Raw genomic sequence first — 14,834 nt, forward strand, 5'->3', positions numbered from 1 at the left:
GATTTTTTAAAAATTTAGCTAGTGTTTGATCACGGATTTTCAAATATTTTTGGCAAATTGGTGAAAATTTGGGTGAAATTTCATCATATGTTTGGCCATAGTATTTGGAAAATATGTTTCACTTTTTTAGAAAAATATGATTTATATTCATAAGTTTTAAAAATATCAAAACTAACTATAAGTTTGTATTACAAGTTAATTGGATCTTTGTTCATGAAACTAGAGCAATGTGGTAATTTTGAGTGAGTACAACAAGCATCATTTCATACATCGTGAAGTAGACAAAACACATGACTTTGTTATCTTGAGCCGATTATTCATCACTTTCATCAATAATCATATTATCATTTCACACTGAATATTTTATCACTACTTTGAAATTAATGTAAAAAATTATGTAATACAATTAAGCAATAATTATAGAGAGTCTTTTTATAAAATATAAAAGTGTTGGGTAAATTTTTAATTTTTAAAAAATCTCATATAATGAGATTTGACCCAAATAATTAAAAAAATTAATTAAAAGATTGAGATATTTACAAATAATAATAAAATATATAAACAAATATTATTTATCAATTTTTTTAAAATATCATCTAAAATATCTATGACCAAATGAACCTTAATATGAATTATTCCAACGGCAAGAGAATCGTTCACTGGATTGACTTTGGATATATGTGCAGAGAAAGGGGTGGTTGGTTAAATTTGGCACACCAATCAATATGACTTTATTTTATTTTCAAAAAAGGGGACATTGCAATAATAATCTTAGTAATACTTTACTTTGTGAATACAAAGATTTCGTGTTTAACAAATTTCACTAGTCAAATATATACAACGCTTACTATGTACATATTAAATATATCAGTCACATGAGACGCAAAATAAATTATTTTTTTTAACTTAAAGGCAGGCTAAAAATTATTTTTCATATATTAAATCTAAATATTTTTAATGAAAATTTTAATTTCACGTTTAACTTTAATAATATTATTAAAATAAACGTTTACTTTGTTGGTACGTGACTATTTGTTAGAGATATGCTTTGCCAGATACTAATAAATAAGAATCGTCACAAAAACATAGGGTCCTTATCCTAACAGTTCAACTAGTAGAAGTGTAGAACAAACAAAATAAACCAAGCGAATGGGAATCTTAATTGTGAAAAAATTGAAAGAAGGTATATTTTAAGCCAGATATTTTCTTGCTTATTTTTATATATTTATTATATTAAAAATAGATATAATACATAAACATCACTTTTGACTTAGAGTCAGCTGATAACTATGACATTTAATTGTGGTTGTGCACAAGTAGATACTTAAATTTGTATAAAATTGAATAAATGAATACCTTTGTCTTACATGACACCCTATATGGCAATTTTATTTCTTACATGACATCCTACATGTACTATGCCATATAGGATATGTGTGTCTATTTGTTCAATTTTATACAACTTTAAGTGTCTACTTATGCAAACTTAAAGTTGGAGAGCACAGTTGTCCGTTGAAATCAAGCTGAGGGTCATTCATATTTATGTATTATGTCTTAGAAATAATTTTTTCATTTTTACTTGTCAACTTTAATAGGCATAATTCATAAACGTGAACCTTAACTTGACGTTAGTTGACAACAATGGCTCTTAACTTTAAATGTGCATATGTAAATACTTAAACTTGTATAAAGTTGAACAAATTGACACATTCATCCTACATGGTAACCTTTAAGAAAATTTTGTGTCCTACTTGGTATCCTACGTGTATCATGCCATGTAGGACACGTGTCTACTTGTTCACTTTTATGCAAATTTAAGTGCTTACTTGTGCACATCAAAAATTAACGGTCATAGTCGCAAACTGGCGTCAATTTAAAAATTATATTTATGTATTATGCCACTTTAATATATCAAGAGAAAATTATAAGGTGACTAAACACTTAACTTATTTACTATTTTTTAAAGAGTATGCAAAATTTAGACAATTAAAAATGAGCGAAAAACTATAAGATTTTTTTCTAAATAATAATGATATTGTTTGAGTTAATTTGTTTGAATTTCGACTATTTAATCAGCTACCTATTATCTTACACTGTAATGTTATGATGTTAATGAATTATCTTAACGTGAAAAATCATATACCAAAACTAATCACGTTTAATAGATTGAACTTTACTTAATCTTCTATGCCGTGATGGTCTGCCAACTGCCAAGTTCTTAGTAGTCATAAGTCAAACATATGTACTCTTATTACCCTCTTATAGACTATAGGATAAAGAAGAAATTCTTACTCATTTCATTGATCTAATTATAGTAAATAATCAAAATAGGCATAATACATAAATATATTTTTTTAACTTGATTTTAAATTATATTTATATCTTTCAATTTTGAGTGTGTAAAAATACACGCTTAAACTTGTATAAAATTGAATAATAGACATGCATGTCCTACATGGCATTCCACATGTCACTTTTATCCTACATGATGTACTACTTGCATTGTGGCTTGTAGAATTTATGTGTTTGCTTCTTTAATTTTACACAAATTTAAGTATCTACTTATACATGTCTAAAGTTGGAGGACATAAGCGTAAAATAAGTCAAAATTAAAGAAAATATTTATGTATTATGTCATTAAAATAATATGAGTTTAAATCGTGATATTATAAAATTTTGCCATAGTTCAAGATCAGTTTAACTTATAAATTGGACAAAGTTGGATAGTTTTAACTCATGTCATATATTTATATTACAAAATTATTTATATATATAACAAATTATTTATAAATAATTCAGTAATTTTGTAATTTTTTTTATATATAATCCAAACTCAAATTTTAATTCAATTGGACTTCCTTGTATGGATGGCAAGTAGGTTAAACAGAAACAAAACTCAAATTCCATTAATAGAATATTACGTGGAATATTGAGGAGAGGACTTCGCTTTATTTTCCCATTTTCGGGCGGATCATGATTTCAACGTTTTTCGTTTTTGGCCCTTGACACTAAACAAACAGGCCCTAACACGCTTTCTGTAACAAAAACCCACTGCCTCTTTTTGAGAAGAAAATTCCAGAAGAAAAGTTTAGACGTCGCTTGCACGATCGCTGTTGCTGTTGCTGAGTAGATTACACAGGTGATATTTTCTTTCATCTTCGATCCATTTGTTATTTGTTTAATACTATTCTGTTACTTCGCTTCGAGATTAAGCTTCCGTTTTCGCTTTGTTCTTCCATTATTATAGCCAATTTTAGTAAGAGACCTGTTTTTTTTTTTAGTTTTTGTGAATTTTATTTTGGATTCGAGAATTCGGATTGGGATTATGTGTTTTCTGTAGCTCCATTCAATAATTTTTGTTTAGCTGGAGGTTGGTTTTCACAAGAGGTAGCTTATTTTTGAAATTTGGTATTCTTATTTTAAAAAAAAATTGAATTGGATTATATAGCATGTTGAATTGATCAATGTTTGATACTGTAAGTCTGTAACTGCAGGGATTTTTTGATATTTTGGATTGATGGACAAAATTAGGAATACTCTGTTTCTGTTGTAAATATCAATCAATCATTAGTAGTAGAGGTGTTTTCTGTTTTCCTTTTTTTTATGAATTTATATACTAAATCGAATTTTTTCGGGATCTTTGGTTATGATTATAGCCCAGTGTTAGGGACCTTTGGTTGGCAGCGTGTGTTCTGTAATTAGGTAGTACAGTAATTCTTGCTGGACAGACAAGCTTGGTGGAATGTGTTTGTCTTCTCAATGTTTTTCGTTAGATATGGATTACACCTAATACTGCTTGCTGGCTTCTTGGGGCCTCTCCTCCGTTCTCATATTGTTTATGTTTGTGATGAACTATATTTGGAACTTGGAAAGCCCTATATTCAGGTTTTATCTTTTTCATTTATTTCTCTCCTTCCTAGCTGAATAAAGCAAGAAATTGTGACTTATTTTTCAATATGTATTGACTGATGGCTCATAAATTACCTTTTTTAACAATCATGTAGCAGTTGCTGACTCAAGTTTATCACAGTTTTTGGTTGTGTACGTTTTTGGGGACATAATAATGTATTTTAGAAGCATAGGATCTCAAAGGAGCATTAAGTAATGTATACTGTATAGTCATTGTTCTTATTGACCTCCTATTCTGAATTATCCAAGTAATAGTGTGAGTGGACATGATTTTGGAATTCAATGCTTTGCATGTTAGAAACAACTTTTTCTTCTCTTAATTGGGGGTTTAACTTTTGTGTAGTCCATGCTTCATTTTACTGCTGATCTAATAAATATTAATCTTCATATTAACATATATATGTTCATGATGCCAGGGTTTTGGAATTTGAATCTTGATGGCTGAGGATAACACAGATGAACTTGCCAGTCCAGCAGCAAGTGTGAAGAATGACTCTATGGCTGAGGATAACACCGATGAATTAATGAGTCCAGTAGCTAGTGTGAAGAATGACTCCATGGCCGAGGATAACACTGATGAACTAGTGAATCCAGTAACTAGTGTGGAAAGTGACTCTGCTGGAAGTAAACCAGATAGAATCAGCACAAGAAAATCAGGTTCTCTGAGTAATGCTCACAAGGTTCTTCCCTTCTATCGCAACTCCTCCTCTACATCTAATAATGGAGGTAATACAAGAAGGCAATCCACTGGGAAGTTGCATTCTCCTGACAGTGGACAAGATGTTCTTCCTCATTATCTGCGAGCTTCCACTGGTTCTTGCCATGACTTTTGTAAATATGGCAAGAAGCATTCCTCTGAACCAAAGCCATGGCATTCTCTATCAAAAAGAAAGAACAAACTTCCCGCTGATGAGCAGAGTCCTGCACAGGCCTTGGTGGGAGAGGCTAAAAAGGGGACTTCGGTCAAGCAGAAGCCTTCCACTCCTCCAGGGAGTGTGCTGGGAGAGAAAAAGAAGGTAACTGGAGTTGACCAAAAACCTTCCACTTCTCCAGGGAGTATGCTGGGAGAGTCAAAGAAAAGGATTGTGGTCAAGCAAAACACTTTCACTACTTCAGGGAGTAGCCAGGGAGAGGCAAAGAAGGGGATGTTGGTCAAGAAAAAGCCTCCCACTCCTCCAAGGAGTATGCTGGAAGAGGAAAAGAAGGTGGATGTGATAAATCAAAAGCCTTCAGCACCTCAGGAGAGTATACTTGAAGATGACAAGAAGGTGGCTATGGTTGAGCAAAAGCCTTCTTCTCCTCCAGGTAGCATACAGGGAGGGGTGGATGAGGTGACTGTGGTTGATCAAAATTCTTCAGCTTCTCTGGAGAGTATGCTAGGAGAGGGAGAAATAATGACTGCAGTTGAGCAAAAGCTTTCTACTCCTTCAGGGAGTGCGCTGGTAGCGGGAGAGAAAGTGACTCTGGTCAATCAAAAATCATCCGCTCCTCCAGGGAGTATGCTAGGACAGGGAAATAAGTTGAATGTGGTCGATCAAAGACCTCCTTCCAAGGTTCATTCTCTTGAACCTTCAGAAATGATAAAGAAAAAGGCAACGCTGCCACCAAAGAGTGTTCACTCTCTGAAATTGGATTCCTCAAGTTACAAGATGCCAGAGACAGAGAAGAAAATGAAACCTGTTTTGGTAAAGCATTCTCCTCCTGAGCAGACAAAGCTCAAAATGGTAAAATCTTCATCTAAGATCTTGGGAGGTGTAGATGCAGGGTTCAGAAAAGTCGGCGCTGTTAATTCTAGAAAACAAAAAATTGTGTCTAAAGTATCTGGGGAGAAGTCTTTGAAGATCCCAACTCATTCATGTTCTCCAAAATCTTCCTCTGTTAAACCTTTGATCTTGAGGGCAAGAAACAGTATAAGCCTTAAACTGCTGTCTCCGCTGAAGGACCAGAACAAGATGTGGAGAGATGGAACGAACAAACCAAAGTCTGCCTCCCAGTCACAATCACATTTGTTGTCTACTGAAGTGGATAAAAAAGTTGCTAAGTCTGCAGGCAGTGCATCAGGTAAATACACATCTAGCAGCAAAAAGTTGTTACACATAGCAGAGGCAGAAACTGATGGGAAAAATCAGAAAAAGACATTGAGGAAAGGCAAGACAGCTGTTTCTAATGATCAAAATCCTTCAGTGGTGAAACTGAAATTCAGGAGGGGTAAGGTAATTGATCTCCAGCCAGAAACCAGCAGCCCTAGGAGGCTGACATTTAGATTGGGACGACATATGGGTGAAAGCCAGGACAGTAATATAAGAAAGAGAAATTTTAGAAAGAAAGGAGTTGATGATGACGGAAGTAATACTATCCCTAACTCCAGAAAAATTGTTTTGAGGCATCAGGATGTGCAGGAAAAGAAAGATGTGCAGGGTTTGTTGAATAATGTGATTGAAGAGACGGCGAGTAAGCTTGTTGAAACCAGGAAAAGCAAGGTTAAAGCTTTGGTGGGAGCTTTTGAGACAGTTATTTCCCTCCAAGATAAACCTTCTACAGTAACAGTTTCTTGATTAACAACCATAAATTTCTAACACATAGGAGCAATTGCAAATATAGTGGATGATATAACTTTTCTGACCTGGTTTAAGTATGTTTGTCGTGTTTCTCATTCTGACTCATCGTCTTAACGATTTCTTGATGGCTTTCTGGTTCTGTTCTCTTGATTGAATAAATTCAGTTTCATCTGGATGCACCTACTTGGAATTGAGAGATTAAGTCGCGTAAGATTGTGAACTTTTTATCACTTATGGAGGCTGTGATTGTTGTGTTAGATCTTAGATCAGTAGGTGTTTGCGTAATTTCTATGTTGAGCTGGTTGCTCAGTGAACATATATTGCTGTTGGAATCATTTTAGGTGGGATTTGTTCATACTTTCTGTCGAATAAGCGCATTGAAGAAGACGGACCGTGTTAAAACACTATGCAAAAAGTGTTTCGTCCGTCGTACTGGTTTGTCATTGTGCTTGTATACTGTTTGGCGTGTTTCCTATAAGCTGTTGTGGAAAAGGAATCTGTCTCTTGACTGCAAAATTTACTGTTGTTTCTCATCCTGCCATATACAATAAATGTTTATGTGCATCTTTTATTTAGGTAACTTTGAACTGGTTTAGGTCCCTCCTTTGATAATATCCACCAATCAATCATACATCTAGCTAAAGTTGAGTCACTCCTTGAACTTTATTGTAAAGTTATTTTTTGAGTTTTCCAATTTGTCATTTGATGCAAGGATGAAGGTGTGATTCCAAGAATCACTTTTCTGCTGAACGAACAAACATAAACTCAAGTTAAAATAGTCCAATTCATTCATCTTTGTCTATCTTTTTTTTTTCCTAAGAAAAGAAAAATTATTCTTATCCACGTTTCCGTTGTCGATTGGCCATTGGATGAAAGTGTTACTATCATACTACTAATTTTCTCGTCCAATGGAGATAGATTCAATATAGTCCCTAAAAGGACATCCAATAATATTGGAACAATACATAAAAATAGTTTCAATATTCAAATGTAGAAAAATATATATCTCTAATTTAAACGCATATAACAAATTATTCATTGTTTACAAAAAAAAATTTCTTCAATTTATAAAGAGTCGATTTAATTTACAAATAATAATATTGAAATTATCGTTATTTCTGAAAATACTTGGTGGGCGAAATAGTATCTATCGAATTGGGCCGTACACGTGCTGTTGACAAGCCCAAGCCCTCTGGGTAAATAAACCGGGTCCCAAAATATCATTTGATTAGTTTCAACTGGACAATTTGGGAATGACGCCTCACTCGGCGTCAGCTCAAACGGCTCAGTCAATTTCTTTGTCCTAAGTCCATTGAACCCACCACCACCACTGATCACTTTCTCTCCACCGATAACTTGCTCTTTCTCCGGCCAACTTCTCCGATCTCTACTCCGGCGACTACAGCTTGTACGTTCTCCTTTTATATCTTACTTTCATTCTCTCTCACTTACTCACTCATACACAAACCCTAATTCCGATTTTAAATCTTAGGGTAGGATAAGGAATGTGACTTGTATTGCTATGGAGTTGTCTGATTCTGCTGCACGAAGATACCTCAGCTCCAATTTTGATAATCTTATGTGTTTTTGACTAGATTTTTTTTTCTGCATCTTAGGTGATAATGCAATTTTTTTGGTATAAAAGACCAACATTTTCACGAAATAAGGAAAAATATTAGCGTTATCTCCTAATTTCAGTTTTTTAATATTTAGTTAGTTGGAATAGAAGTCATAAATGCAATATCTTTTACTAAATTGTTCCAATAATTCTAAAGATTATACTTTTCTTGAACAGTATTAATCTTTATTCATTCTCTACAAAATCTTGATGTGATAGGTATGATCTTGATTTGTTTTTTTTTTTAACTTGACACTGAATGTAGAACGAGTCAGGTGTCTTTGTTTGGTATGTGATTCTTGACGAACTTATTTTCAACTCTTCGGTCTATTGAACTGTGGATTATATTTTCTCCGAGGGATTTATTCCACCAAAAGGGGATAAGAACTTTCTTCCGCTTATAAATGTCCAAACTCTTTATGTGCGCATGAAGTGCAAAAATAACCTACAGCTGAGCTCTTCTTACTAGTCACAATTCCGTTTTGTTCTTAGAGTTGTCGACCCCTATTCTTTACTGGAAACTGTTATCCAGATGAAACATATCGTTCGACTCTACATGTGATGTTGTTTAATTCTTCGAAACATTTGATGACCCTATTCTTATTTGGAACTAGAACTGGTAAGGCCAGCCATAAGTACGTTCCATCTGCTTCTAGGACCTGTAATATCATCATTCAATGGTTACCAACCAAAAACTTCTGAGTTCCGAGCTTGTACCAAATTTAGATTTCTATCCTTTAGGGCCGAAATCTCTTTGAAGTTGTTTCAGAACTAAATTATTTTAATTGTTCCAAATTCTTTATTTCTCTCATGTCATGGGCCATCTGTTGAGTACCACTAATTTTTTTTTTGATGAAGCAAGGTATTTCATTAAAAAGCATCAAGCAGATGCTGAATTACAGAATAGATAAAAGGGCTCACAGAGAGCATAAGCAAAAGTTGTTTGCTCCTTTTCAATCTTCAAACTAGTACTAGAGAGCTAACAAAGTCAAGAAATTGTTCAGTGCTAAATACAGGGGTTAAATTAACCCAACTGAGTACCTCTAAGTTCTGGGAGCAGTATATACGTTATATTCGCCTCATGTATTTTTCCCTTGTGCTAAAGGTTACTGATTTTACATCTTGGGGAATTTTTGTTTTCTGGTAGTTCTGCATTTTGTTCATTAATTCTGTAACCTATAATACAACATGGCCTGGGAAAGTGCATTCTTATCTTTATATTCTGCAAAAGCATTGATGGGTAAATTATTTTGTTGATAAGTATTAATAGGTTGATGATTTAATTAACAAAATATGATCTGGTCTTTAATTAGCAAATAATGATGTAGTAAAAGTAAACTTATCAAGTGGCTATCAATGTGCTTTTGAAAAATCCTGTTATTCCTATATTCGACATACTAGCATTATTGATTAATGTATAGGGTTATTGACCAGAGTCATATTTCATTGTTTATGCCACCAAATAGCCATTATCTAGATCATTTCCTACATTTCTTACAACCAATTGAAGTATCTTGGTATTTGATGTCATCTTTGTGAACTTTTTAGAAATATATGACCTAACTTTTGTTGTCATTTCAATCATGATGATTGCAGTTGTAAACAATGATCATTACTAAACAATATCGCTGCATACACTCAGCTAGTTGTTTGTGTACAAAAGGGCATCTTAGCGAAGAAGTTATATTTCTGGTTTTTCAGCGACTAAATTGGAATCCTAAGTCGGTGGCAACTCTATCCTGTGTTTGCAAATGGTTTGATGATCTTGCAAAGAGAGTGCTCTGGAAGGAGTTTTGTAAGACGAGAGCTCCAAAAATGATGCTTGATTTACAGTCCAGTGGGAGTCACAGTGTTGATGGGAACTGGAGGGCTCTTGGAAAGCTTCTTATTTACTGTTCTGGATGTACTAAAGGTGGCTTATTCAACAGCATCCATGTTCCAGGACACTTTGTTTACAGGACTAGGTTCTCTAGGACCTCTGGGAAGAGCTTTCTGTTACCACAATGCAGGACGGATGTATTGTATGTTTCTGATCCTTGCGAGCATCTTGACCAAGGAGAAGAGGGGGATATTGGATTTTTTCGGGGAATATTTAAATCCTTTGCTACCTCCAAAGTTCGTAAAATGTTAATTAAGAGGGAGGCTCAGCTCCATCCAACAGAAGTGTGCCCTTACTGTAAGGCAAAACTGTGGAGCATGCTGCAAGCAAAAATGGTACCAGAAAGTGCCAGCTGTAGATTGGGTGCTTATGAAGATGCAATTGAGTATTATGTGTGCCTTAATGGGCATGTGCTTGGGATATGTACCCTCTTGCCCTTGTCTGATTCTGAGGAAGCTTCAGATCACAGTGATGCATGAATGCAGGTATCATTGTCAAAATCACACATTTGTTGCTTGACGTAGAATATATTGGCTATTTGTATTTTAGTGATGGCATGTTGCCTTTTTATGGCGGCAGCTATATTCAAACTTTTATCTATTGATTCATGTTATCCCATTTTCTGGTTTTTTTGTGTATCAGAGGGGAAAAAGATGATAAAAGTCGTTGGATTGTTCTATAACGGACAAGCAAGAAATAGTTCATTAAGTGGAAGATCTCTTTTGGTGGACCGGACCATGGACATGGAACTGTATTTATGCAAGCTTGCCACTTTCCAAGCTTATCTGACCCGATAGTAGTTCACTGCAAACCTTTGACATATCGTTGTTATCTCAGTTGTAACAAACACAAGAATTTGTTTGTATATTTTATGGCCTCAAATGTGCATCTAATCTAAGTGACATGTTAGAATCTGCAACATTTCGAGAGTTGTTTGTTGTGAGAAGCAGTTAAGAGTTACCCCATGTAAAGTTTGAAAAAAAAAATATTGAATGCAATTCTGATGAAGCGAGTCATTTGCCATTTTCTCCCACCTTAATTCATGTGACAGTAAATTGTTTTGCCTTTAAAGTTTTTAATTTGGTTAAAGATGTAAAAATCAGTGGAGGAACAGAAGTGAGATTTGGGAGAATATTCTATGTTAAGAATCCTAATTGTCATTTTTCAGTTGTTACAACCTACAATGAGATAAACATGCAATTTAACTTAATGAATTTACCTAAGATATATTAGATATTCTCTACGACGATAAATTAATGATAATCACATTACGGTCCTGCGATAAAATAATCTCGAAATAAGCTAATATCTCAAATCAAATTGAACCTGAGATAAATTTATTGTTTATCCTTCTTCGTCCACTGTTGCATTAGTGGGTTTGGGCCGGATCTTAAATAAGGCCCATTCTGCTAGCAGATATTTGTACTAAAAGTTGTCGTTATCTTTACTTTTCTTCCTCAATTCGAAATTTTTACTTGACTGTAGCATGAATTCCCATCCGTGTCTCCATTAGTGTGCTGAAGAAGTCAAGTCTCTCTCAATCTACATATTCTACTCTGCCTTCTAAAGTTCAGGTAATTTTTCATTTCTTCGAGCTCTTGACGAAACTCGAAGGAGAAGTACTGTTGAAGGTTGAATGGTTCTTGCGGATAACAAATATTACATGCATATTTGTCCTATTCCCATTATCAATTCTTTAATTTGCTCAAATTGAACGGTAAAGATTGGAACTTTGATTGATGATGGTGTTCAAACTCTATTGAATTTCTTCGGGCGGTGGCTCCAAGTTCTAGTGTTGATTTAGGTGAGAAATTCTTTGTCTTATGAGGTTGTTGTACCTTGTGGAGCGAGTATGGTACACGTGATAAAGAACTTTCCTACTTTAGCAGTTTCTTTAGATAATAATCGATTGTTCTGTTCAAGAGCTCTTTATAGTGGAAAAGGTTTTACTAGTTCTAGATTGGTTAATGCTTTTGAGCGATGCAGTTTGTTTGGAATTGAACAGATTAAGTTGTCAACTGTTTTATTTAACATCAAGGAAGTGAATAACCTGTGTGACATAGCTCTGAATGTCGCTTGTGAGATAGAACCTATGTGTGGTGAAGAGACTGAGGGTTCTGATATTGAAAAAGATAATTCAGCCAAAGATCAATATAGCCTAGAATTGTTTGGTAAGGACTGTTTGATGGATTCGTTTACTGAAAGATATGATACAAACCAACCTTCAAGTTCTCTTGAAGAAACTAAAAGTTCAGTTGACAACGGGATTCTATACCTAGAAGAAATGGATGAGAAGGTATTGTCAGAAAGGATCTTGAAGCTCAGCAGGCTAAATAAACATAAAAGTGCATTGGTGATATACAAGTCGATGATTTTTTCAGGTCTTAAACCTGATTTACATGCATGTAATTCCCTTCTTTCAAGTCTCTTGAGGAATGGAATGCTTGATAATGCATTAAAAGTATTCAACTCCATGAAGGCTAGTGGGCTGACAACCGGCCACACTTATAGCTTAATTCTGAAGGCAGTTGCTGATGCTCGGGGTTATGACAGAGCAATAAACATGTTCCGTGAATTGATAAGCAGTAGAAATCTTAGAGAACAAATTGATATTATTGTATACAACACAATGATATCCATCTTTGCAAAAGCAAACAACTGGGATCAGGCACAGAAGATTTGGAAAATTTTGCAGTATGATGGTCAAGTTGGAACAACAGTCACTTACCGTCTGTTAATTTGCACATTTGTTCGTTGTGGTCAGTATGAACTAGCTATTGATGCATATAGTGAGATGATTCATAATGGGTTGAGCCCAGAGAGTGATACGATGCATGCTATTATTGGAGCATACAGTAGGGAGGGTAAGTATGACTCTGCATTGAATATCTTGCAATGTATGTTGGACAGTGAGCTTAAGCCAAATGCGAGAGCATGCAACATAGTGATCAACTCACTTGGAAAAGCTGGCAAAGTCAAGCTTGCATTTGAGATTTATGATCTGATGAAATCATTAGGTCATGCACCTGATGTATACACATGGAATTCCTTGCTTAATGCCTTAAACAGGGCAAATCGATATTGTGATGCAATTCAGCTCTTTGAGAGAGTAAGAAATATCCGAAGTGTTATTTTGAATGAGCATATATACAATACTGTTTTGACATCATGCCACAGACTTGGGTTGTGGGAGAAAGCTGTACAGGTACTCTGGCACATGGAGGCTTCTGAACTCCCAGTTTCAACTGCATCCTATAATCAAGTCATTGGAGCTTGCGAGGTAGCAAGAAGACCCAAAGTTGCATTACAAGTGTATTACCGCATGGTTCGCCAAAACCGTTCTCCTGACATATTTACTCTATTGTCATTGATGAGGGTATGCATTTGGGGTTCTCTCTATAATGAAGCTGTGGAAATACTAAAAGTAAGTCCTGACATTCGTTCTTCTACCGTAACTATTGCCTTCTTTAAGTTCCCTGCCATATTGCAAATAAATCAGAGGATAAATATGCTACAACTGTGGATTTGATTGTTCATTTTATTGTTGGTAAGTTCTGATTTAAGAGTGAACTCGCTGATTGATCTTATGCTTGTATGGGAATGTTCAATTTGCAATATCAAAAACTCAAACCCGTGGGAAAAAAAAATCTAGACTGGAATGTTGATTATTAACTTGGCTTTGTTTCTATTACCACTATTTATTTGAGCCAAACTCCCCCGGCACCATCCCAACACAGAAAATTCCTGTTTCTCTCTTCTTCTTTTTTTCAAAAAATATGATAAAATTGCTTTGACATTGGAGGTAAGTAATTAGGGAGGAGGGAATCATTCAGACATCAATCATTATCCAGGACTAAAGTCACTTCAACTTTTATACTTAATGTGTTGCAGTTTTCTGAACCAAATGGATCACTTTACAATGCTGCTATACAAGGGATGTGTTTAACAGGAAGGCTTGATTTGGCTAAGAAGCTGTACACAGAAATGCGTGAGAGAAGCCTTCAACCTGATGGCAAGACACGGGCTATGATGTTGCAAAACTTACCAAAAGATTCCAGGAGAAATAGAAAACGTAATTTGCAGAACTAAAATTATTTGGAAGAAAACAGTGTGCTTTACATTGAGATGAATAAGATATAATAATATTACTAATTAAGGTTCCTGTTATGATAAAAATTGTCATGTGAAGGTTAACCTGAAGGACAATTAGAGTCAATGGGTGCACATGTGCTTGTAGCTGAGTTGATGGCAAAATATAAGTACTGTGTTGATAGTCACGTACAAGAGTAAGAAGACTCACTGAGGTGCAGCTACTCTAATGAACAGGTTTACATTTAAGTATTTTATTCCTTACTTCGAATTAACTTGACATTTGAATTACTCCTAGTCTTCTACTTCTTATCGTTTCAGTTTTTTCAGTATATATGAAATTATGCTAATCACAGCCTGGACAGTGATTAACCAGTGGAGGACAGGACCCAGTTGGGTTTGCGGAGTCACATGGCAAAGCATTCAGATTCAACAATTATATAGCATGACCATTGGTCTTTGCCCTCCATGCAAGCACACCGAAAGCCGCCATTAAGCTTTGAGGAAACACACGTCTTCAAGCATAACATACATCCATAGAAAACATTTTTACGTAAAAACTTTGCACTCTGATGTAATAATAAATCATTCTATAGTGCCATTTTGTTTGAATTAATTTCTATCTACTTATTTGCACAGAAAATCTCATGAAAACAGAGATTTTTCATTTCTTAGTGCTGCATTTAAATGCTTGTATTGCAACTTTAGGTCTCCTTTATATCTTACATATCACACTGAACTAAAGAAGTTAATTAGATTCGAAGATGAGATCGAAGTTGTT

At 34.8% G+C, this 14,834-nt stretch overlaps 3 protein-coding genes across 10 annotated transcripts; all 3 read left to right on the plus strand.

Moving 5' to 3' along the window:
- Positions 1 to 2,851: 2,851 nt before the first annotated feature.
- LOC101266085 (uncharacterized) lies at positions 2,852 to 6,983 on the plus strand. 4 transcript variants are annotated; one of them, XM_069293915.1, is made up of 3 exons: positions 3,161 to 3,387; positions 3,495 to 3,885; positions 4,326 to 6,983. In XM_069293915.1, the coding sequence occupies exon 3, from the start codon at positions 4,347 to 4,349 to the stop codon at positions 6,462 to 6,464; it is 2,118 nt and encodes a 705-aa protein (XP_069150016.1). In that variant the 5' UTR covers positions 3,161 to 3,387; positions 3,495 to 3,885; positions 4,326 to 4,346; the 3' UTR covers positions 6,465 to 6,983. The 4 variants fall into 4 exon arrangements, with proteins under 4 accessions (XP_004232181.1, XP_010316230.1, XP_069150016.1 ...); XM_004232133.5 differs by lacking the exons at positions 3,161 to 3,387; positions 3,495 to 3,885 and adding an exon at positions 2,852 to 3,139; XM_010317928.4 differs by lacking the exon at positions 3,495 to 3,885 and having other exon boundaries at positions 3,155 to 3,387.
- A 710-nt stretch (positions 6,984 to 7,693) lies between these two features.
- Positions 7,694 to 11,003, plus strand: LOC101265788 (EID1-like F-box protein 2). Of its 2 annotated transcripts, XM_069293916.1 has the most exons (4): positions 7,698 to 7,875; positions 7,960 to 8,083; positions 9,682 to 10,449; positions 10,607 to 11,003. In XM_069293916.1, exon 3 carries the CDS (start codon positions 9,691 to 9,693, stop codon positions 10,441 to 10,443), a length of 753 nt encoding a protein of 250 aa, XP_069150017.1. In that variant the 5' UTR covers positions 7,698 to 7,875; positions 7,960 to 8,083; positions 9,682 to 9,690; the 3' UTR covers positions 10,444 to 10,449; positions 10,607 to 11,003. The 2 variants fall into 2 exon arrangements, with proteins under 2 accessions (XP_010316228.1, XP_069150017.1); XM_010317926.4 differs by lacking the exon at positions 7,960 to 8,083 and having other exon boundaries at positions 7,694 to 7,875.
- A 383-nt stretch (positions 11,004 to 11,386) lies between these two features.
- Positions 11,387 to 14,669, plus strand: LOC101265496 (pentatricopeptide repeat-containing protein At3g29290). 4 transcript variants are annotated; one of them, XR_739715.4, is made up of 4 exons: positions 11,387 to 13,388; positions 13,856 to 14,036; positions 14,154 to 14,290; positions 14,375 to 14,669. XR_739715.4 is itself a non-coding variant. In XM_010317925.4 (3 exons), exons 1-3 carry the CDS (start codon positions 11,817 to 11,819, stop codon positions 14,156 to 14,158), a joined length of 1,758 nt encoding a protein of 585 aa, XP_010316227.1. In that variant the 5' UTR covers positions 11,387 to 11,816; the 3' UTR covers positions 14,159 to 14,669. The 4 variants fall into 4 exon arrangements, 1 of the variants encoding a protein (XP_010316227.1); XR_739714.4 differs by having other exon boundaries at positions 14,410 to 14,669; XR_739713.4 differs by having other exon boundaries at positions 14,419 to 14,669.
- The last annotated feature ends 165 nt before the right edge of the window (positions 14,670 to 14,834 follow it).

This window comes from Solanum lycopersicum, chromosome 2 (assembly GCF_036512215.1).
Source record: "Solanum lycopersicum chromosome 2, SLM_r2.1".
NCBI lineage: Eukaryota > Viridiplantae > Streptophyta > Magnoliopsida > Solanales > Solanaceae > Solanum > Solanum lycopersicum.

Excerpts from the sequence above, each read along its gene's own strand:
- LOC101266085 (XM_004232133.5), top strand. The coding sequence starts at position 4,347 with ATGGCTGAGGATAACACAGATGAACTTGCCAGTCCAGCAGCAAGTGTG.
- LOC101265788 (XM_010317926.4), top strand. The coding sequence starts at position 9,691 with ATGATCATTACTAAACAATATCGCTGCATACACTCAGCTAGTTGTTTG.
- LOC101265496 (XM_010317925.4), top strand. The coding sequence starts at position 11,817 with ATGGTACACGTGATAAAGAACTTTCCTACTTTAGCAGTTTCTTTAGAT. Across the intron at positions 13,389-13,855 it reads AAGCTGTGGAAATACTAAAA|TTTTCTGAACCAAATGGATC; the intron begins GTAAGTCCTGAC and ends AATGTGTTGCAG.